Source organism: Microcaecilia unicolor, chromosome 1, assembly GCF_901765095.1.
Source record: "Microcaecilia unicolor chromosome 1, aMicUni1.1, whole genome shotgun sequence".
Lineage (NCBI taxonomy): Eukaryota > Metazoa > Chordata > Amphibia > Gymnophiona > Siphonopidae > Microcaecilia > Microcaecilia unicolor.
Window position 1 is genome coordinate 529,823,044 of NC_044031.1, and position 23,704 is coordinate 529,846,747.

The following is a 23,704-nucleotide window of genomic DNA, read 5'->3' on the forward strand; positions in this document are numbered from 1 at the left end:
GTGACAGTTTTTTTAGGTGCCATAAATAGAATCTGGTCCATAATAGACATCTTATCATTAGTATGCACTAAATCCTTAGCACCCATCAGTATACAAATATAAAATTAGTTATGTAAAAATCAAAAACAAAATATCTTATCCATGGGGAAAAAATGCTGAGACAAAACAATGCATAAGAACTTGGCAGTCCAAATTTCAAACCGGGAGAAGGTCATTTCGAAAAAGATGAACGTCTATCTTTTGTGTTCGAAATACCATGGATGTTCTGCGATTTGGATGTCTTTGATTTTCGGCCATTTAAAAAAAAAAAAGATGTCCAAGTCTAAAATGTCCAAAGGCAAGCCATTGGTACATGGGAGGAGCCAGCATTTTTAGTAGACTGGTCCCCTGACATGCCAGGACAGCAGTCGGGCACCCTAGGGGGCACTTCAATGGACTTTCATAAAATGCTCCCAGGTACACAGCTCCCTTACCTTGTGTGATGAGCCCCCCAAACCCCCCCCAAAAAAACCACTAACCCCCCCCCAAAACCCACTACCCCCAACTGTACACCACTACCATAGCCCTTATGGGTGAAGGGGGCAGCTATATGTGGCTACAGTGGGTTTCTGTGGGTTTTGGAGGGCTCACAGTTTCCTACACAAGTGTAACAGGTAGTGGGGGGATGGGCCTGGGTCCACCTGCCTGAAGTGCACTAAACTACTCCAGGGACCTGCATGCTGCTGTCATGGACCTGAGTGTGACATCTAAGGCTGGCAAGTAATGTCTTCAACACACCTTTTGGGGGTGTTAGGGGGTTAGTGACCACTGGGGAAGTAAGGGGAGATCATCTCTGATTCCCTCCAGTGGTCATCTGGTCATTGGGGGACCTTTTTTGTGCCTTATTTGTAAGAAAAACAGGTCTAGCTCAAAACGTCCAAGTTGTGCTAGACGTTTTTGCTTTGTTCCATTATGGCTCAAAGACGTCCAAGGTCTTAGGAATGCCCAAGTCCCATCTTGAACCACGCCCCCAATATGCTCCCTTGAGATTTGGATTTCCTTCCGATGGACTTTTGAAAAAGACATCGAACATGCGGTTTCGACTATACCAATTTGGACATTTCTGTGAGATGGACGTCCAAATGCCATTTTATGTCACTTTTTTGGATGTCCATCTCTTTCAAAAATGAGCCTGATAGTCTAAAGCAAAGAGAGATGTGAAAACTTTTATGACAATCTCACAAAATTCTCAGTAGTATAGTAGTGCCCTAAATTCAGCCACGTAGTTCTGCCTTTAGTGTTAGGGAAGAAACTTTATATAATGATTACTTACTGCACCATTAAACTCTGTGGAGTTATCACAATGCTCAAACAAAAATGCCATGCATGTTCTGTGGGCAACTAAATCTAAATTATGGTAACCAAAAGAGAAACATCAATCACATAGCAATATGAGCAGATAAAGCAAACCAGTAATAAATGTTCAAATGTTATCAAAGCTAATATGTACAAGAACCCCTAATATAGAAAACAAATCTAAAGAAAAGAAAAAGGGGAGAAAGCACAAATCATATTCAAAGTAATATTAAAAGAAAGAAAATATAAGGTACATAGCATGTGAATATCAATCTAGAGAATTTAGAAGCACTACATAAATCCAAAATAAGCCTGAAATAATTATTTGTCACTAACAGAAAGCTAAGAGGAGTCAAAGAAAACATAATTCAAATTACTATATTTAATGAAACTTTAATAGGAAACAATAGAGGGGAAAACAGCTTCAATCTGTATCACCCTTGGCCTCAAGACTAGAAAAGCCTTCCTCCTCTTCTGTTATCTTGACACATCTGGAAAATCCAAATTATCATATCCCAAAACTTAAATCCTTATATCTGAAAAAAATATCATGATCTGGTTCAAATACAAATGTAACGATTAATGCAGCAGATTTTGCAATAGTGTCCTGAGAAGATGGTAACATTGCAGTCAACTCTAAACTATCTTGAGACAAAGTACCTCATGAAAAGACTCCTGAGGAAATTAGAGAGTCATGAGATAGGAGGTAATGTCCCATTTGGATTAAAAACTGGTTAAAGGATAGAAAACAGAGAGTAGGGTTAAATAGTCAGTATTCTCAATAGAGAAGGGTAGATAGTGGGGTTCCTCAGGGGTCTGTGCTGGGACCGCTGCTTTTTAACATATTTATAAATGATCCAGAGATGGGAGTAACTAGTGAGTAATTAAATTTGCTGATGACACAAAGTTATTCAAAGTTGTTAAATCATGAGAGGATTGTGAAATATTACCGCCTTTACCACATTCTCTGGCAACGAATGCCAGAGTTTAATTTCACATTGAGTGAAGAAACATTTTCTCTCGATTCGTTTAAATGTACTACATTGTAGCTTCATCGCACACCCCCTTGTCCTAGTATTTTTGGAAAGCGTAAACAGACGCTTCACATCTACCCGTTCAACTCAACTCATTATTTTATAGACCTCTATCATATCTCCCCTTAGCCACCTTTTCTCCAAGCGGAAGAGCACTAGCCACATTAGCCTTTCCTCATAGGGAAATTGTCCCATCCCCTTTATCATTTTCGTCGCCCTTCTCTGTACCTTTTCTAATTCCACTATATCTTTTTTGAGATGCGGCGACCAGAATTGAACACAATATTCGAGGTGTGGTCGCACGATGGAGCGATACAAAGGCATTATAACGTCCTCATTTTTGTTTTCCATTCCTTTCCTAATAATACCTAACATTCTATTTGTTTCTTAGCCACAGCAGCACACTGAGCAGAAGGTTTCAACGTATCTTCAACGACGACACCTAGATCCCTTTCTTGGTCCATGACTCCTAACTTGGAACCTTGCATGACGTAGCTATAATTCGGGTTCCTCTTTCCCACATGAATCACTTTGCACTTGCTCACATTAAACGTCATCTGCCATTTAGACGCCCAGTCTCCCAGTCTCATAAGGTCCTCTTGTCACCAGTCTATAATTTCCCAGATCTACTCTGGAACCTTTTTTAAAAATCGGTGTTACATTGGCCACCCTCCAATCTTCCGGTACCACATTCGATTTTAAGGATAATTACATATTACTAACAATAGCTCCGCAAGCTCATTTTTCAGTTCTATCAGTACTCTGGGATGAATACCATCCGGTCCAGATTTGCTACTCTTCAGTTTGTAGAACTACCCCATTACATCCTCCAGGTTTACAGAGAATTCATTAAGTTTCTCCGACTCGTCAGGTTCGAATACCATTTCCGGCACCAGTATCCCACCCAAATCTTCCTCGGTGAAGACCAAAGTAAAGAATTAATTTAATCTCTCCGCTATGGCTTTGCTTCGCTGATCACCGCTTTTACTCCTCGGTCATCTAGCAGTCCAACCAATTCTTTTGCCGGCTCCCTTCTTTAATATACCTAAAAAAAATGTTTACTATATCTTTTGCCTCCAACGTGATCTTTTTTTCGAAGTCCCTCTTAGCCTTCCTTATCAGCGCTTTGCATTTGACTTGACATTCCTTATGCTGTTTCTTATTAATTTCAGTCAATTCTTTCTTCCATTTTCTGAAGGATTTTCTTTAGCTCTAATAGCTTCCTTCACCTCACTTTTTAACCACAACCGGCTGTCGTTTGGTCTTCCGTCCTCCTTTTTTAATACGCGGAATATATTTGGCCTGGGCTTCCAGGATGGTGTTTTGAACAGCATCCATGCCTGATGTAAATTTTGAATCTCGCAGTCGCTCCTTTAAGTTTTTTTTTCACTGTTCTTCTCATTTTATCATAGTCTCCTTTTTTAAGTTAAACGCTAACGTATTTCATTTCCTATGTATACTTACTTCAAAGCTAATATCAAGTCTGATCATATTATGATCACTGTTATCAAGTGGCCCCAGCACCATTACCTCCCGCACCAGATCATGCTCTCCACTAAGGACTAGGTGTAGAATTTTCCTTCTCTTGTCAGCTCCTGTACCAGCTGCTTCATAAAGCTGTCCTTGATTTAATTAAGGAATTTATCTCCCTAGCATGCCCTGATGTTACATTTACCCAGTCAATATCGGGGTAATTGAAATCACCCATTGTTATCGTGTTACCCAGTTTGTTTGCGTCCATAATTTCCTTTACATTTCTGCATCCGTCTGTTCATCCTGGCCAGGCGGATGGTAGTACATTCCTATCACTATCCTTTTTCCCCTTTACACATGGAATTTCAATCCACAGTGCTTGCAAGAAGTGTTTTATTTCCTGCAGAATTTTTCAAATCTATTTGATTCAAGGCTCTCGTTAATATACAATGCTATACCTCCACCAATTTGATCCACCCTATCACTACGATATAATTTGTACCCGGTATGACGGTATCCCACTGGTTATCCTCCTTCCACCAGGTCTCAGAGATGCCTATTATATCTAATTTTTCATTTAGTGCAATATATTCCTAACTCTCCCATCTTATTTCTTAGGCTCCTGGCATTCACATATAGACATTTCAAAGTATTTTATTGTTCCTATTTACATGATGCTTAGTACTTTGACAGTATTAATTTGCAATCTTTTGTCTGATTTTTATTTTTATTTAAGGACACCTGATCTACTACTATAGACTATAGAGGTGGTCAAAGGTTATTACATAAACTTTATTCAAGTAAGTAAATCATAAACCATGCATTACCGCTTGAGTTGACAACATCTCCTGTCAGGGGTGGGAGGTCCCGATGCAACCAAACAGAGAGAGTCTCAGCGGGCACAAGGGGCCTAAGCAGCATGTCTGTTCCTGGTTGAGACCTCTGTTTTCTTCACCTTTAATGTCCAGATTTATACTGACCAATAAACATGATCTCATTCAATTGAATAAGGCTGACGTGTAGTTAAGGAGTGACAGTTTCTTAATGCATCCCCAGGAACTGGCCAGGTTTCCAGAGATTCATGTGAAACATCATCCCTAGCCCTAAGCATGTTGTCATTCCATTTAGTACAAATTACTTCATCATTTAATATGATAATGCTATCAATTCCTGTCTTGAGAGAGTAGAGGAGTGGCCTAGTGGTTAGAGCACCAGTCTTGCAATCCAGAGGTGGCCAGTTCAAATCCCACTGTTTCTCCTTGTGATCTTGGGCAAGTCACTTAACCCTCCACTGCCTCAGGTACACACTGGGACAGAGAATATCCAGTGTGCCTGAATGTAACTCACCTTGAGCTACTACTGAAAAAAGTGTGAGCAAATCTAAATAAAATAAATTATGTACTTTCAAGAAAGCATTAACTATGACTTGTTGTGGGTTAAGCCAGTGTGCCTCTTGCGATATAACAAGTTCTTATGTTTGGCCAGTACAATGAAGGGGAATTTAGTCCCCTCAAGTATGTGGTGCTTCTCCTTCTGCACCAATTTTGTGGCCAAATGTTCTTGGTCTCCTATTGCATAGTTAGTCTCAGCACAGGAAAGCAGTTCCTCAAAGATATGAGTCTGGGATAGGATGGCACCCACTCCTATAGCTGACACATCTACTTCAACACAGAACCTTTTCCCGTGATCAGAATGTCGAAGGATTGGATCAGTCATAAAGTTCTGCTTCAGATGGTCAAATGTGGCTATAGTTTCAGATGGCCAGTCCCGTGGATTTGCCTCCTTCTGGGTAACATCCGTTAGAGGTGCTGCAACAGCAGAGTAAATCAGGATGAGCTGCAGGTAATAATTGGCACTGCAGGTAATAATTGGCGAAGCCCAGAAATCTCTGGAGAACTGGGTTGTCCAGAGGCCAATGCCAATCAAGAATGGCAGACAGCTTGGTTGGGTCCATTGATAGCCCCTGATCTGAGATGACGTACCCCAAAAGAGTAATTTGAAGCGTTCAAAGACAAAGTTGTCCCAATTTGGTGAATAGCTGGTACTAATGCAGATGGTGGAGCACCATCTTATGTCATCAAGATAGACCAGAATGCATTTGTACAGCAGATCTTGGAAAATATCACTGATGGAGTTATGAAAAAACAATGAGGGCATTGGCAAGACCAAAGGGCATAATGAGATATTCATAGTGCCTGTCTCTGGTGTTGAAGGCTGTTTTCCATTCTTCCCCCTCCCGGATACAGATGACATTATAGGCTCCTTGTAGATCTAATTTGGTGAAGACACAGGTGCCCTGGAGTCAGTCAAAGAGTTAGGGGATATCTGTTCTTCACGGTAATCACGTTCAAACCCCTGTAGTCAGTGCACAGCCGCAACCCCTCCATCATTCTTGCCTACAAAAAAGAATCCTGCCCTGGCCAGGGATGTAGAGGAACAAATGAAACCCCGCTGCTGATTGCTCTTGATATAGGCGGACATGGCTTTGGTTTCAGGGCGCAAAAGCAATTAAACTCTGCCCCAGGAGGGGGAGTCTTCCCAGGCAACAGCTCAACAGGACAATTGTAAGCCAGTGAGGTGGAAGGGTCTCTGTCCATTGTTTAGAGAAAACATCTGCAAACTCCTGGTAGGCCTGAGGTAAGGTCTTCCCGACTTCCACCTTATTAACAGCCGTTGACATAGTGAGCATAGTGGAGCTCAAACACCATCCTCAACAGGGTTGACCCCAAGCTGCTATCTCACCCTGATCTCAGTCAATCTGGGGGCTATGCTGTTGTAACCAAGGGAGGCCCAGTATGAGGGGATTGATGGTCATCTGTAGAACATACAGTGTTATAGCCTCCCTGTGCAACACCCCAATCTGGAGACTGAACGGGAGTGTTTTGGTTTTGATGACTCCCTGAATGTGCCCATAAACAGAGGACATGGGGATGGGTCAAGGTAAGTTTTGTGTGGGAATAAGTTACTAATGGAGCAGGGCCTTATCAATGAAGTTCCTCCTGCCCTGCAACCTATGAATGCTTCAATGACGTGGGAAGTTCATTGAGAGGGTTCTAGTTCTGCCTCCCAGGCCAGAACTAGACATGGATTTCCCAGCTTCTTAAAGCATCGGTGGGTATAGTGCCCTTTCTCACTGCAATACAAGCACAAATCCTGTGCCCTTCTCTGCTGCTTCTCTTGGCTCAATAGCCCCAGCCAGTCCATCTGCATAGGTTCCCCATTGCTGGTGAGTGAAGCAGACTGTGAAGGAGGAGGTGTAGGTTTTACACTGGAATGTGGGAGCTAACCAAAAAGGCCTGCAACCAGCCTGGCTCTCTATGGCTCACTCACAGAAGCAGATAGCTACTAATGTGCATAATAGAATTAGATCATCAAGATTTATAGGGAGTTCACGCCCGGCCAGTTTGTCCTTAATCTGGGAGGATACGCCTTGCCAGAACATCGCGGCTAGGCTCCCGTTCTATTCCAGATCAACCGCTAGGGTCTGGAACAGAATGGCGTGAGTCACCTATTGTCTGTGACCCCTGTCGTATGTTCAATAGCTCCGTGGCTGCTGAGATAGCTTTGCCAGGTTCCTCAAAAATCCTATGAAAATGGTTTTGCTTCCTAATTACCAGCATGCCATCCAATCTCCACTAAGATTCTGTAGATCCATTCCTTCTAAACACTTTACTCATCACATTCATTCTCCGAGGACAAGCAGGCTGCTTGTTCTCACGACTGGGTGACGTCCGCGGCAGCCCCCACCAACCGGAAATAAGCTTCGCGGGCGGTCAGCACGCAGGGCACGCCCACCGCGCATGCGCGGCCGTCTTCCCGCCCGTGCGCGACCGCTCCCGCCAGTTACTTTTTTCCGCGACTGAGAGAGTTGTGTTTTCCCCTCTCTCTCGTTTCAGCCGCCGGATTTTCGACCGCGTTTACGCGGATCGTCGCTTTTGGCCTGTTCGGCCTCTTCTTCTTCTTCTTTTCTTTTAAAAAAAAAAAAAAAAAAAGAATTTTGCGCGTGTGGAGCACGCGCTCCTTTTTTTTTTTCCCTCGCTTTCTAGCGGGGACGCCTCGTTGCGGCCTAGTGGCCGCTCGGTCGGTTACAATTTCGTGGTGTGATTTTAGCCACCATTGGCCGACTTTGACTTCGCCGACGCGATTTTTCCGTCGATGTCCTCGAAGGTCCCGAGTGGCTTTAAAAGTGTGGTCGCTGGCGGCCGGCCGATCTCGCAGACCGACACCCACGCTTGGTGCCTCCCGTGCCTCGGGCCGGGAGCACAATCTCAAGTCGTGCGTTTTGTGTCTCGGTCTCCGGAAACGGACTCAAGTTGCGAGGCAAGTTCTGCGGGACCGTCTTTTTGGGGAACTTGCGCCGGCCCCTCGACGTCGACCCTCGACGGCATCGGTATCGAAAACCGGTTTCTTCGGTACCGGTATCGATGCCCGAGACATCGGCAACCGATGGCAGCGACCCCAGGAGACAGGTCCCGTCGGCCCGCCGGTCCGCCGCGGAGAGTGGGGGTAGAGGACCGCGTGGGCAGTCGGCCCCGGTCACTCCCTCAACTCGTGAGCCACGGGACCGAACCCTGTCGGACCCGTACCCCGCTAGACCGAGGGGGATCGACCTCCTCCTCCTCCATTGCCTCCGGCACCGGTGACCGTGCACGGAAAAAAGACAAGAAGCGCCGTCACCGGGAGCCCTCGGTGCACCCTGAAGAGGAGTCGACGCCGAAGCGTCATCGCAGAGAGGAGAGATCTCCGTCGGTGGTGGAGGTACCGACGCGTCGGGGTTCCGGCACCTCGGTGCCGTCTCCTGGCCCCCAGCAGCTTCCGGCACCGACACCCTTACCGGCCCCACCGCCTTTCCCGGCAGCGGGCCTGGACGAGTGCCTCAGAGCCATCCTTCCGGGGATCCTGGAAGGGCTGATGCGCCAGGCTGTGCCGGCGCCGGGGGTGCTTGCGCCCTCGGCGCCGATGACTGTGGCGCCGGCGAGCTCTAGCCCGGCGCCGGGGCAGTCGACACCGCCGCCGCTTGCGGTGCCGGTCTCGACAGCCACGCAGGTGGAGTCCCCGTCGACGTCGATGGAGGGAGCTCCGTCCCCGCCGGCGCGGGAGTCCACCGCTCGACGACACCGAGACCTCGGTGCCTCGACGTCGAGCCGGGCCCGGTACCGGACTCAGCTACATGAGCTAATGTCCGATACCGAGGACGAGGACTCGTGGGGGGAAGAGGAGGACCCGAGATATTTCTCCTCCGAGGAGTCTACAGGCCTTCCCTCGGACCCCACGCCGTCACCGGAGAGGAAGCTCTCACCTCCTGAGAGTCTCTCCTTTGCCTCCTTTGTGCGGGATATGTCTATCAGCATTCCCTTTCCCGTGGTCTCTGTGGAAGAGCCGAGGGCCGAGATGCTCGAGGTCCTCGACTATCCATCACCACCTAGAGAGTCCTCCACGGTACCGCTGCACAATGTCCTGAAGGAGACGCTGCTCCGGAACTGGGTGCGACCACTAACTAATCCCACCATTCCCAAGAAAGCAGAGTCCCAGTACAGGATCCACTCTGACCCAGAGCTCATGCGGCCCCAGTTGCCCCATGACTCAGCGGTCGTGGATTCTGCTCTCAAGAGGGCACGGAGTTCGAGGGATACCGCCTCGGCGCCCCCGGGGCGGGAGTCTCGCACTCTGGACTCATTTGGGAGGAGGCCTACCAATCCTCCATGCTCGTGACCCGCATCCAATCTTACCTGCTCTATATGAGCATCCACATGCGGACCAATGTGCAACAGCTGGCGGACCTGGTCGATAAGCTCCCGCCGGAGCAGTCCAGGCCTTATCAGGAGGTGGTCAGGCAGCTGAAGGCGTGCAGAAAGTTCCTGTCCAGGGGGATTTTTGACACCTGTGACGTGGCATCTCGTGCTGCGGCCCAAGGTATAGTGATGCGCAGGCTCTCATGGCTGCGTGCCTCTGACCTGGACAACCGCACCCAGCAGAGACTGGCTGACGTCCTTGCCGGGGGGATAACATTTTCGGTGAGAAGGTCGAGCAGATGGTGGACCAAACTGCATCAGCGGGAAACCGCTCTCGACAAGCTCTCCCACCGGGCGCCTTCAGCACCCGCCCCCACGGGTGGCGTTTTTCCCGGGCACGGCAGGCTGCACCCTATTCTTTTGCAAAGCGTAGGTACAACCAGCCGGCCCGAAGGCCTCGTCAGGCACAGGGACAGCCCCAGCGCGCTCGTTCTCGTCAACAGCGTGCGCCTAAGCAGCCCCCTGCGCCTCCACAGCAAAAGCCGGGGACGGGCTTTTGACTGGATCCACGGGAACATAGCCGCCCTACAAGTGTCCGTACCGGACGATCTGCCGGTCGGAGGGAGGTTAAAAATTTTTCACCAAAGGTGGCCTCTCATAACCTCCGACCAGTGGGTTCTCCAAATAGTGCGGTGCGGATACGCCCTGAATTTGGCATCCCTGCCTCCAAATTGTCCTCCGGGAGCTCAGTCCTTCAGCTCCCATCACAAGCAGGTACTTGCAGAGGAACTCTCCGCCCTTCTCAGCGCCAATGCGGTCGAGCCCGTACCACCCGGGCAGGAAGGGCAGGGATTCTATTCCAGGTACTTCCTTGTGGAAAAGAAAAACAGGGGGGATGCGTCCCATCCTAGACCTGAGAGGCCTGAACAAATTCCTGGTCAAAGAAAAGTTCAGGATGCTTTCCTTGGGCACCCTTCTGCCAATGATTCAGAAAAACGATTGGCTATGTTCCCTGGATTTAAAGGACGCATACACTCACATCCCGATACGCCAGCTCACAGGCAGTATCTCAGATTCCGACTGGGGCGCACGGCACTTTCAGTATTGTGTGCTGCCCTTTGGGCTCGCCTCTGCCCCACGAGTGTTTACCAAGTGCCTCGTGGTGGTAGCGGCCTATCTACGCAAGCTGGGAGTGCACGTGTTCCCATATCTCGACGATTGGCTGGTCAAGAACACCTCGGAGGCAGGAGCCCTCCGGTCCATGCAGTGCACTATCCAACTTCTGGAGCTGCTGGGGTTTGTGATAAATTACCCAAAGTCCCATCTCCAGCCAACTCAGTCTCTGGAATTCATAGGAGCGCTGCTGAATTCCCAGACAGCTCAGGCCTACCTTCCCGAAGCGAGGGCCACCAATCTCTTGACCCTGGCTTCGCAGACCAGAGCGTCTCAGCAGATCACAGCTCGGCAGATGTTGAGACTTCTGGGTCATATGGCCTCCACAGTTCATGTGACTCCCATGGCTCGTCTTCACATGAGATCTGCTCAATGGACCCTAGCTTCCCAGTGGTTCCAGGCCACCGGGAATCTAGAAGATGTCATCCGCCTCTCCACCAGTTGCCGCACTTCACTGCTCTGGTGGACCATCCGGACCAATTTGATCCTGGGACGCCCATTCCAAATTCCGCAGCCCACGAAAGTGCTGACGACGGATGCATCTCGCCTGGGGTGGGGAGCCCATGTCGATGGGCTCCACACTCAGGGTCTGTGGTCCCTCCAGGAAAAGGATCTGCAGATCAACCTCCTGGAGCTCCGGGCGATCTGGAACGCACTGAAGGCTTTCAGAGATCGGCTGTCCTGTCAAATTATCCAAATTCGGACAGACAATCAGGTTGCAATGTATTACGTCAACAAGCAGGGGGGCACCGGATCTCGCCCCCTGTGCCAGGAGGCCGTCGGGAGGGTGGCGTTGGGCGTGTCGGTTCGGCATGCTCCTCCAAGCCACGTACCTGGCAGGCGTAAACAACAGTCTGGCCGACAGACTGAGCAGAGTCATGCACCCCACGAGTGGTCGCCTCCATGCCAGAGTGGTACGCAAGATCTTCCGAGCGTGGGGCACCCCTCGGTGGACCTTTTCGCCTCTCAGACCAACCACAAGCTGCCTCTGTTCTGTTCCAGACTTCAGGCACACGGCAGGCTAGCGTCGGATGCCTTTCTCCTCCATTGGGGGACCGGCCTCCTGTATGCTTATCCTCCCATACCTTTGGTGGGGAAGACCTTACTGAAGCTCAAGCAAGACCGCGGCACCATGATTCTGATCGCGCCCTTTTGGCCCCGTCAGATCTGGTTCCCTCTTCTTCTGGAGTTGTCCTCCGAAGAACCGTGGAGATTGGAGTGTTTTCCGACTCTCATTTCGCAGAACGACGGAGCGTTGCTGCACCCCAACCTTCAATCCCTGGCTCTCACGGCCTGGATGTTGAGGGCGTAGACTTCGCTGCGGTGGGTCTGTCTGAGGGTGTCTCCCGGGTCTTGCTTGCCTCTAGGAAGGATTCCACTAAAAAGAGTTACTTTTTCAAGTGGAGGAGGTTTGTCGTGTGGTGTGAGAGCATGGCCCTAGAACCTCGTTCTTGCCCTGCACAGAACCTGCTTGAATACCTTCTGCACTTATCAGAGTCTGGCCTCAAGACCAACTCAGTAAGGAATCACCTTAGTGCGATTAGTGCTTACCATTATCGTGTGGAAGGAAAAGCCATCTCTGGAGAGCCTTTAGTCGTTCGATTCATGAGAGGCTTGCTTTTGTCAAAGCCCCCTATCAAGCCTCCTGTTGTGTCATGGGATCTCAACGTCGTCCTCACCCAGCTGATGAAACCTCCTTTTGAGCCACTGAATACCTGCCATCTGAAGTACTTGACCTGGAAGGTCATTTTCTTGGTGGCAGTACTTCAGCTCGTAGGGTCAGTGAGCTTCAAGCCCTAGTAGCTCATGCTCCATATACCAAATTTCATCACAACAGAGTAGTGCTCCGCACCCACCCAAAGTTCCTGCCGAAGGTGGTGTCGGAGTTCCATCTTAACCAGTCAATTGTCTTGCCAACATTCTTCCCCAGGCCGCATACCCGCCCTGCTGAACGTCAGTTGCACACATTGGACTGCAAGAGAGCATTGGCCTTCTACTTGGAGCGGACACAGCCCAACAGACAGTCCGCCCAATTGTTTGTTTCTTTCGACCCTAACAGGCTAGGGGTCGCTGTCGGGAAACGCACCATCTCTAATTGGCTAGCAGATTGCATTTCCTTCACTTACGCCCAGGCTGGGCTGACTCTTGAGGGTCATGTCACGGCTCATAGTGTCAGAGCCATGGCAGCGTCAGTGGCCCACTTGAAGTCAGCCACTATTGAAGAGATCTGCAAGGCTGCGACGTGGTCATCTGTCCACACATTCACATCTCATTACTGCCTCCAGCAGGATACCCGACGCGACAGTCGGTTCGGGCAGTCGGTGCTGCAGAATCTGTTTGGGGTGTAAATCCAACTCCACCCTCCAGGACCCGAATTTATTCTGGTCAGGCTACACTCTCAGTTAGTTGTTCTTCGTAGGTCAATTTCTGTTATACCCTCGCCGTTGCGAGGTTCAATTGACCTGGGTTCTTGTTTTGAGTGAGCCTGAGAGCTAGGGATACCCCAGTCGTGAGAACAAGCAGCCTGCTTGTCCTCGGAGAAAGGGTATGATACATACCTGTAGCAGTTGTTCTCCGAGGACAGCAGGCTGATTGTTCTCACCTTCCCTCCCTCCTCCCCTTTGGAGTTGTGTGTTTCATATTTTTTGCTAGTCATTCAACTGGCGGGAGCGGTCGCGCACGGGCGGGAAGACGGCCGCGCATGCGCGGTGGGCGTGCCCTGCGTGCTGACCGCCCCGCGAAGCTTATTTCCGGTTGGTGGGGGCTGCCGCGGACGTCACCCAGTCGTGAGAACAATCAGCCTGCTGTCCTCGGAGAACAACTGCTACAGGTATGTATCATACCCTTCATGTAGCTACTGGTTCTCATGGCCCTCAAACTTCTAGTGCACTGTTCAGCCCCTGTTCTTCCAAGGCCAGATTGTTCAGTATAGGTTCATTCCTCTCCCAAATAGAGGAGGCCCAGGAGAGAGCAGGGCTGGTAAGGAGGGAAATAAGATAGGCTACTTTGGCCCTATCAGAAACAAAGTCTCTTGCTTGTAGTTCGAATATAATTTGACAATTTTTCAAGAACCCCCGGCAGGTCTTTGGGTTACCATCAAAGTGAGGAGGTGGGGTGACATGGATCCCCATGCTACTGGGGACAACTGCCAGTCCATGTTCTTTGAAAGGAGGGGATGATGCTAAAGCTACATCTGGCCCTTGGATATCGTTCATCCAAAGCCCTGGATAGATGTTGCAGCTGGAGCACAAGCTGTTGCACCTGTTGCAGCAACTGCAGGGCTGGTGACTCTGTCAAGCTCATGGCCTTCACAAGCTGTTGTAATCCTGGGTGGTGATCCCTAGGGCCAAAGCTGGGTTCCTGACTACAGCAGACAGGTCGCATCCAAAGCCAAAGAAGAAGAGGCAAGACAGGAGCTTGACGCAGCAGGAAACTTGGAGACAAAGCAGGAACTGCCAAATCAGGAGCTCAGAGACAAGACTGAAGCTTAGCAGAGCATGAACCAGGAGATGAAGCTGAAGCTTGGCCAGTCAAGAATCAGGCTAATATAATAAAACTGGATCAATGCAAAACACAATAATGCTAACCGGTGAAAGCAAAGCACAAACAGGTTAACTTAAAAAACAGCTACGTTAAAAACCAGTTTGAAGTGTATTTTTCAAATGTCTTTGCATGGAGTGGGTCTACAGAGCATCCTCCTGACAATACCAGATCTTCAACTTGGACAATTACATCAGCAATGTGTGCACTTCATGGTCTACTGCTACCGGGGCAGCATTCAAAATCATCAGTAATATCAATTTTTTTCAAATAAGTTTCTTCAGTCAATGTCCTAATGCACTTATTGATATAGCTGCACCAAAGTGGACCTCACACTTATCTAGACAGCAGCAAGATTCATTCCGCTATCTGGACAACTTATGACAGGAATCCAGATATTCAGCGCCAGCCACTCTCTGGATAGTGGTGCTGAGTATCTGGATATTTTTGACCACGTTGGCTGAATATTGACTCATTAGATTCTTACTGATTCATATTTGCTTAGTCCCTTTATTCCTGGGTGCAGTTTATGATCCTCCCAACAGAATTTGCAGGCTATCCCCTTGTTTCTAGAGATACACCTTACAAGTAAACGCAATTCTATATTCAGCTTCAAGGGACCTACGCTTTAAAATACGTGTAGCCACATCACCTACAGTTGGAAAGTTCATATCAGAAGTTCAAAGCATGTCTTAAAACCTACTTTTTTGAACAAAATTTTTTGACTGGTTGATGTTCCATGCATATTGTGAAGGGGGTAACGGCATTGCTTGAAATACAATATGCAAGATTGCAGACTTATTTTTCCCTTTCTTTCCTATCCTTTCCTTTTATTTCATGTAGTTTTAATTATTGCATACTGCGTAAATGGTTTCTGATGCGCAGTATATGAAGTCTAATAAACTGGAAACGTATGCTTAAGTTTCATCTCACAGTGCATTTGGTGCACACTCTGTACCATTTGGTAGCTCTTCTGTTGACTGCCTTCATTCTGTCTCCTTCCTTTTAAAGAGTGTGGTCTCCAGAATAGGACATACTTCTCAAGGGATGAACAACTTTTATAAGTTCTCTAACTTGATATATAGTTAAAATATGTGCTAATATTGTTTCAACCTCAAATAACTAACTCACCAGGATTGCTAGAGAATATTGTGTGAAAGGGCTGCACTATATTGCTTCTTGCTAATACAAAATGAGACATTTACTGTGGGAGCTATTCGCTAAGATGGGTTCTTACTAAAATTGGGTCATTCACATCAATTTTTCCTTCAGATTAGTCACTCTATCTTGACTCATTTGATATACCCTGTCATATCTGTCAGTATAAGATGTTTTAAAATGCATTCTGTTGACATTGTAAGTATCATGCCTCTAATGATATGAGGTTTATTTTGCTTTTTTTCTGTTAATGTGTACTGTGCTATCACACCATATAATTGTTATTCCAATGATTTAATTTGCATATTTCTTTCACATTGTTGTTCTAATAGGGTATTATGCTGATATTTGTGTGTTTTTATTATGGTTTTGCTTGTAAAGCTCAGCTATTGCAATGATACCTCAAAGATTTTGATTAATGTTGTTCATCTATGCAAAGGTTAATTAATGTAATTTTTTTTCTACAGCAGTTATGACTTTGATTATGATTATTACCGAGATGAATTCTACAGTCGGTATGTGAATACTTTCATTTTTACTTTCTTGCTTCCTCCATATTTATGATTTAGAAGCATATAACATTGTGACCTATTATCCAGTATTTAAAATTTGTTTCATCCCTTTTTTGCATATCAGTCCTACTATTCATTGCTCCCTGTTCAAAAGTGAACATGTATTATTAGATATCAAGGAGATAAACCTTGTTTTATGCACAGAAAATGGCTTTTATAAAAGTGTGCAACACATAAGGATATAAAACTACATGAGGTGACAAGAAGATATTGTAAATGACATTTGTAGGTATCTTCGGGGGGGGGGGGTGTAGTTGTGCAGAGCATGGGTGGAGTTCTGAATTATGGGGAACATTCTATATTTATGGCGCCTAAAAAATCTGCATGGAAAACATTTCCACCTAAGCTTAATCTGTAAACAGTGGCTAGATTTAGGCACAGTATATAGAGTATACTTAGTTGATATCCCAGTGCCTAAAACTAGGTGCATCCATTTACACCAGTGAAACATGGTGTAAATCCTGGCACGTAGATTTAGGCATACTGAGCATATTCTGTAACTGCACATGTACATTTTAGAAGACCCATGAAACATCCATTTCCCCTCCTTTAACCACACCCCTTTTCGCATATGCACATTAAAATTTAGGAGCTCTGCATTACAGAGTATGCTGCTTGTAAATTCTAATTATTGTCAATTAGTGCTCATTACTGCTTGTTAAGTGCTGTTAACAACGCTGACTGGCTTGTTTAGCCAATTAAGTTACACACACTATTATACAATATGCTTGGATTTTGGCACAGAATGCTAGGCACGCTATATAGAATCTGGGGGTATATGCATAATTTAAAAACATGCACATGTATTTCAAAGGCAGATATTTCCACTAGCTTATGAGCAGGTGGAAATGTACAAGGGTGCATTTAATGCATTTGTGAGGCTATTTTATAAAGATACGTGTAGGGGCATTTTTGATATGACATCTAAATCTGAATGTGTACATTTTACACAAAACATCCAAATTCTAAACAGGAAAGAAGGTCAGTTTCAACAAAAAAAAGTCTATCTTTTTCTTTTGAAAATACTGTTTTGAAAAACGTTTTGTGATTTGGACGTTTTGTTTTTCGGTCCATTTTCAAACAAAAAAATGTCCAAATGTAAAATGCACAAAATGAAGCCATTAGGATATAGGCCATAAGAAAAGTTTCAGTCACAGGAAAGCATTCATAGAGGATAACAAAGTTCAAACTGCTGTAGAATCAGTCCTGTTACACTTGTGGAGGAAACTGTGAACCCTCCAAAACTCACCAGAAACCCACTGTACCCACATATAGGTCCCCCTTCACCCATAAGGGCTATGGTAGTGGTGTACAGTTGGGGGTATTGGGGGGGCTTAGCAAACAAGGTAAGGAAGCAATGGTCAGATGTGTACCTGGGAGCATTTTACGAAGTCCACTGCAGTGTCCCCTAGGGTGCCCTATTTCTTTCCTGGAATGTCACTTTTCCATTATTATACCTGATGCCAAGCTTTCTATTTTTTATAAAATCTGAGCCTTGTGTCTATTGTTTATCAGTAGATTTGGGCTTTGAATTCAGATCTATAGATAAAGGGGAGGTCTCATTACATATATCTAAATACCAGAGTGCTATTTTTCCATACTTCATAGCAAGAGTGTACATTCCCTAATTACCTGTCTCAATGCAACTGAAGCTGTTACCTCCAGGTTTCATCCCTGTATAGATTCTCTGATGTCGTGGGAAGCTTTCTTTACAACCAAATCTTTTACCACACTCAGAACATGTAAATTGTTTCACTCTATTGTGGATTTTCTTGTGTATTGTGAGGTCTGCCTTCTGCCTAAAGCCTTTACCACACTCAGGGCATATATATTATTTCACTGCAACATGGATTCTCTGGTGGACCGTCAGGCTGTCTGCTAAGCCCCCCAAAACCCACTACCCCCAACTGTACACCACTACTTAAGGGTGAAAGGGGCACCTATATGTGAGTACAGTGAGTTTCTGATGAGTTTTGGAAGGTTCACAGTTTCCTCCACAAGTGTAACAGATAGGGGGAGGTAGGAGCCTGGGTCCACCTGTCTGCAGTGCACTGCACCCACCACTAGACTACTCCAGGGACCTGCACACTATTCTGATGGACCTGAGTATAACATCTGAGGGTGGCACAGAAGCTGGCAAGTAATGTTTTTCATCACATTTTGGGGGGTGGGAGGAGGTTAGTGACCACTGTGGGAATAAGAGGAGATCATTCCTGTTTCCCTCCAGTGGTCATCTGGTTACTTAGGGCACATTTTTGTTACTTATTCATTATAAAAGCAGGTCTAGCTCAAAACTGGATGGTTTTGTTTTGCTCCATTATGGCTGAAAAACATCTAAGTCTTAGGAACACCAAGTTCCACCCTGAACACACCCATGGAACTCCACTTGAGATTTGGATGCACTTCTGGTGGACTTCAGAGAAAAACGTCTAAAAATAGGTTTTGAAAATGCTGATTTGGACATTTTTGTGAGAAAAACGTCCAAATGCAGACTTATGCGACTTTTTGGATGTTTTTCTCTTTTGAAAATGAGCCCATATATAGGCACCTATATTGTCTTTATAGAAGTTTAAGGTGGTAAAAATATGCCTTTTCCAGCCAGTCTACTTTTCTTTATAAAATACTGCACATTAGCCAAAAACATGCCTTCCTTTGAGGCATGATCACTTACACCAGCCCTATAGCTGATGTAAATAGCTGTGCTTACATTTTGCAAGAATGTATATAATTTATGGTTTTCTATAATCCAGGCATGTATTTGCTCACTCCACCCACAGTCCATCCATATGCATGCCCTTAGTGAAAGTATATACTTTGCAAATGACAAACAACATTTTAAGCTGGTCAGCTTGTAGGCTGCCAGATTATGTCATAGGACCCTTATTTTAGAAGGTTTAATCATGTTTTGAATGTCTCGAAACTATCTTTAAGCATTTGTATTGCATAGATGTCCAAATCCTGATTTTATAAATCCGGGATATAGACATCTAAAACTGCAGTATGTCCTTATGGCAAGGGGGTGTGGTATGGGCATGTTTTGGGCAGGACTAAGAAGGGCCCTAAATATGGACAAACTTTTGACACTCTGCCCTGCCAACCTCACTCCCTCCACCTCCTGGGACAATGGAAGGTGTTGGAGCAGAGGCTCCAAGGATAATGTGAACAGTAATGGGGAAAGGGGGCAACCTGCCTAGTATCCCGGGCAATAAGAAACTCAACATCCTTAACCCCATTGATTAGCAAACAAGCTGAGGGTTGGTAGTACAAAACTTTTAGAGCGCTCATAAACCAACTCTGAAATCCCATGTGTGACAAAGATGTAAATAAATGTGTCCAGTTATCCCTGTCAAAAGCTTTCTCTGCGTCCAATTAAAGAAGAGAGGCCTTGCTCTCTACAGTGGGCTTTTGCCAAGAGCAAGCGACGCATGTTGTGTACTGATTGTCTCTGACGCACAAACCCAACCTGTTCAGGCCCTACAAGCCTGGGCAAGCAAATTGCCAACTATTCCGCTAGCAATTTTGATAGCAGTTTAATGTCTACATTTAAAAGTGAAATAGGCCTATATGATTCCGCCCGCTCTTTCGGCTTACCAGGTTTTAGAATCAAAGATATCAATGTAGTGTTAGCGTGTAGGGGGAAATGGCCGCCCTCCACCACCTCTTCATAGTTATCCAACAAAGAAGCTAAAGCTTCCGGGGGCATGATCTTGTAATATTCCCCTGTAAAGCCATCAGGGGCAGAGTGCATTTTTTGCATTTTAATAACTGCTTGCAACTCTGTCAATGTAATAGGTGCGTTTAACTTGTCCAGTGCATCTGAGAGCAATACCGGTAGGCCTGCTTCTTCCAAGTAAGTATGAATGTGATGCTCTGGTACTGTGGGTTCTGCAGTATATAAAGAAGAAAAATAATTAGTAAATATTTGGGCTATCTTTTCCAGGTTATTTGTTAGGGTCCCATCCTTATCATACAGGGATGCCACTGCCCATGTACCCCCCCCCCCCCCCCCCAGTTTTTAATTACCCAAGCTAACATTCGGCCTGGTTTGTTGCCAAATCTGTGAAGTTTATATTTTCGGTAATAGTCTACACCTCATGCAATAATGTATTAAGGGTTATTTGTGTAATCTGCAAATGTTCAAATGTTGCTCTGGAAGGCTTGCCACATGCGCCAGCTTTCCCTTCCGCAGCTGGGACTCCAACTGTAGAATCCCAGCAGCAGTATGTTTCCAGCATGCATGGATGTAAGGGAAGGGGAAATGGGACTTGATATACTGCCTTTTTGTGTTTTTTTGCAACTACATTCAAAGCGGTTTACATAGTATATTCAGGTACTTATTTTGTACCAGGGGCAATGAAGGGTTAAGTGACTTGCCCAGAGTTACAAGTAGCTGCAGTGGGAACTGAACTCAGTTCCCCAGGATCAAAGTACACTACACTAACCACTAGGCCACTCCTAAGCAATTATGTCCCCTCTGAGAACTGCTTTAGAAGCTGACCAATATATCAGAGACTGCTGAAGATATTCTGCATTATTCTTTGCGTAGACTACCCACTTATCTATGATATACTTCCTAAAGTGGGGGTCTGAGTATAAGTAAGAAGGATATTGCCACCCATGCCCAGTTGTCCTAGCTGAGGGCATTTCTACGTCCACGCATGTTAAGGAGTGGTCTGATATTTCTTCTGGCCAAATAACTGCAGACAAAATCAATGGGAACCACATACGATCTACTAAAATATAATCTAGCCTCGCTTGAGTCCCGTGTGCCCTGGACCTGTGTGTGTAATCACGTTCTCTTGGGTGTATTGACCGCCATGCATCTATTAAATTTAAAGATCTAGCAAATGAAGCAAGGATCCCAGCTCGCTGACCAGAATACTGTGTGGGGACTGAGGATTCGAACAGTCTGTAGGCAGGTTCAAGACCAGATTAAGATCCCCCATCACCATTAACCGGGAAGTGTTATGTTGTATGCAAAGTTTGACTAAAGATTGGAAGAAATCCGGGTTGTACTCATTCGGACCATAGATTGCTAGTAGAAGAAATTCTACACCCTGTAATCACACCTTTAATAGCAAATAATTCCCACATTCCCCATTAGCTAGCAACGAGGCTTTATAGGGAAGGCCTTTCTGAAATAACACTGCTACCCCCCTTTCCTCCCTTGAGGGGATGCTGAAAAAACTTCCCCCACCCAGGAACGCTGTAATTTCTTGTGTTCTAGGTCTGTTAGACGTGTCTCCTGGAGACAATCAATATCTGAACAATGTCTCTTTAAAGAAGCGAGAATTTTGGAACGTTTTATAGGAGAGCTTATCCCACCCACATTCCAACTAACTACTCGAGAGGGCATGAAGAGTGATTACAGAGTAAAGGACACGGGAGCCTACAATAATGTAAACCAGGGTTCCCAGCCTAACCCTGGTCCAAAGGACCATATACCTAATTAATCCCATCCGGACAAGCATAAGCCACATTGCAGCCCCATCCAAAGCTAGAGTAGAACCCAGTAAGGAGAAAAAAAAAAGCACAGCTTTTGCATTCGTATCCAAGTTAACATCAGGAAAGTTTCCCTTATTTACCCACCCACCCCTCCCCTCCCCTTTGAACCCAATCTCAAAACCCAACTTGAACCCAATGACGTTTTCAAAGAGAGCCTGAGAAAATGCTAGAGATCATCCTTAGTGCTAGGGGCCCCCACCACTCTCACAGCTATTTACTCTTGTGCTCATGATAACCCTTCCTGAACGATATATATTGAAATCCTGGCTGTTAATTTCTGATCTGAGTCAATCAAATCTTTATCCAACAAAGCAGACCTTGCCTCTTGCGCTGTTTTATATGTTTGCCAGCGACCTTGCATCGAGATTTTCAATTGTGCTGGGTATTGAAGCATAAAACGAATGTCTTTTTTTATGAGCAGTTGGCATAGTGGGTGAAATTGACGATGCAAGTCCTGCACCATTGGGGAGAAATCCTGAAAAATCAAGATTCGCCAGCCATCATAGAATAGTGAGTTTCTCCGCGGGCGAAATCCCTGTAAACTTTCGAGCTTGTGCTTGTAATTTAATATTTTTGCCATTACCACTCTCGGCCTGTTTTGATCTTCTGATGGGCGACCTGTGCGGTGTGCTCTTTCTAATACCAATGGGCCCATTGAGTCTGACAGGGCCAGCGCCTTTCAAAGCCAGCCTTCTAACCAGGTAGCCAAGTTTTTTTATCTGGAATTTTCTCTGTAAGGCCAACGATCCGAATGTTATTCCTACAGGAGCAGTTCTCCAGATCTTCTAGTTTTCGCGAATGATCCTCCATTTTTTCATCTTGTGCTCTCCGCCGCTGGATTTTGTTTTATCTTTCTTTACTGTTTTCTGCATCATGGCTAGCGGTGACTTCTCCAGGTATTTGTCCATGCGATAAGGCATCAAAAGGGTTAATCAAACGCACATGCAAAGTTTTTATCTGGTAATATTTTGTCTTCAAGCGGCGAGGGCCCCGGAGCTACAGCAGAACGCTGCTTCCCCGTTCACAGCATCACGTGGTCTCTCCTAGAAAATGTTTATAAGATTTTCTTATGTAAATAATCCTTTTGAATATCAGCTTCTAGGTGCTTAGTTAAACAGTGGCCTTGTTTTTCAGAAAGTGGATGAACTGATGTGATTTATCCTGGAGTTTATGTTGGGGAAAGGGAATGTGATGGACAGCTAACCAATCTTATGTTCATCATTGGAAATATACTTTTATCACCACACCAAAAAGTGGCAAATAATTGATAGTGCCAAAGGCGTGAAGTACAACTTCCCTGCTTCAAGGACATTAACAGTTTTGGTTTGCAGAGTAATCAAGCCATGCAAATTAACTTGGTTCTTACATCAGATATATGTGAATACAATTGATGAATATTCATTCTGGATAGCTTGTAAACCACATTGTTTTTCGATTCTCAGGGACCATAGTTGAGCATCCTTGCTAAATTATAACATATGCCCAGTGTTGTTTAGCTCCCGTACCAGATTTTTTTGCTCTTCTGAGTACAAATGTTTTCTGCCTCACTGGCTTACTCTGTGATTTTTATTCCATTAGGATCATTTGGCATCAGGATTTATTTGACTAAGCACACAGACTGTTACTAGTTTTTGAGACATTTTAACAAAAAAGCGAGAACGCCTGTTGTCAAGGCTGTCCATCTGTTTATTGGTCTGACTGTAAGCATGTGTTTTGTGCACCAGCTAAAGAGGAGGACCTGTGACAGCCTGAGTAGTTAAATTACAGGCAGCTGAAGAGGAGCACCAGTGCAACAGGTCCCACTGACAGCAGTAGAAGAGAAGGTGATACCATTAGGAGGGGGTATGTGAAAGACGAAGGAGAACAGAAAGAGAGGGGTAAAGGAGGGAGAAGTGTCACATAAGAGACTTGTTGGAGAGGTAGCCAGAGACCATGGTAAAGTGAATAGAGCAAGGCAGACAAAAGTGGACCATATACCTCAACTATCATTTTATACCCACTCATTTGCACACACACCTCATGTTCTCACAGTTCTCTCCATCCATTCACACATATGCCGATACATACACACACCCTACCCATTCACACACGCACAGCCCCTATCCAGTAGCTTGCTAGCAACTCATTCATGCCATGCACCTATTCACAGCCCCCCAGCGCTTATGTACTGGCTCACATACCC

General features: G+C 45.8%; 1 protein-coding gene across 4 annotated transcripts in view; it reads left to right on the forward strand.

The window, feature by feature from the left end:
* Positions 1-23,704, forward strand: part of RALYL (RALY RNA binding protein like) — an 815,331-nt gene that overhangs the window by 646,413 nt on the left and 145,214 nt on the right. For all 4 annotated transcript variants that reach the window (XM_030216020.1, XM_030216039.1, XM_030216030.1 and 1 more), the window contains one exon: positions 15,913-15,960. In XM_030216020.1, the coding sequence (XP_030071880.1) occupies positions 15,913-15,960 (48 nt within the window). The remainder of the gene's footprint in view (positions 1-15,912; positions 15,961-23,704) is intronic.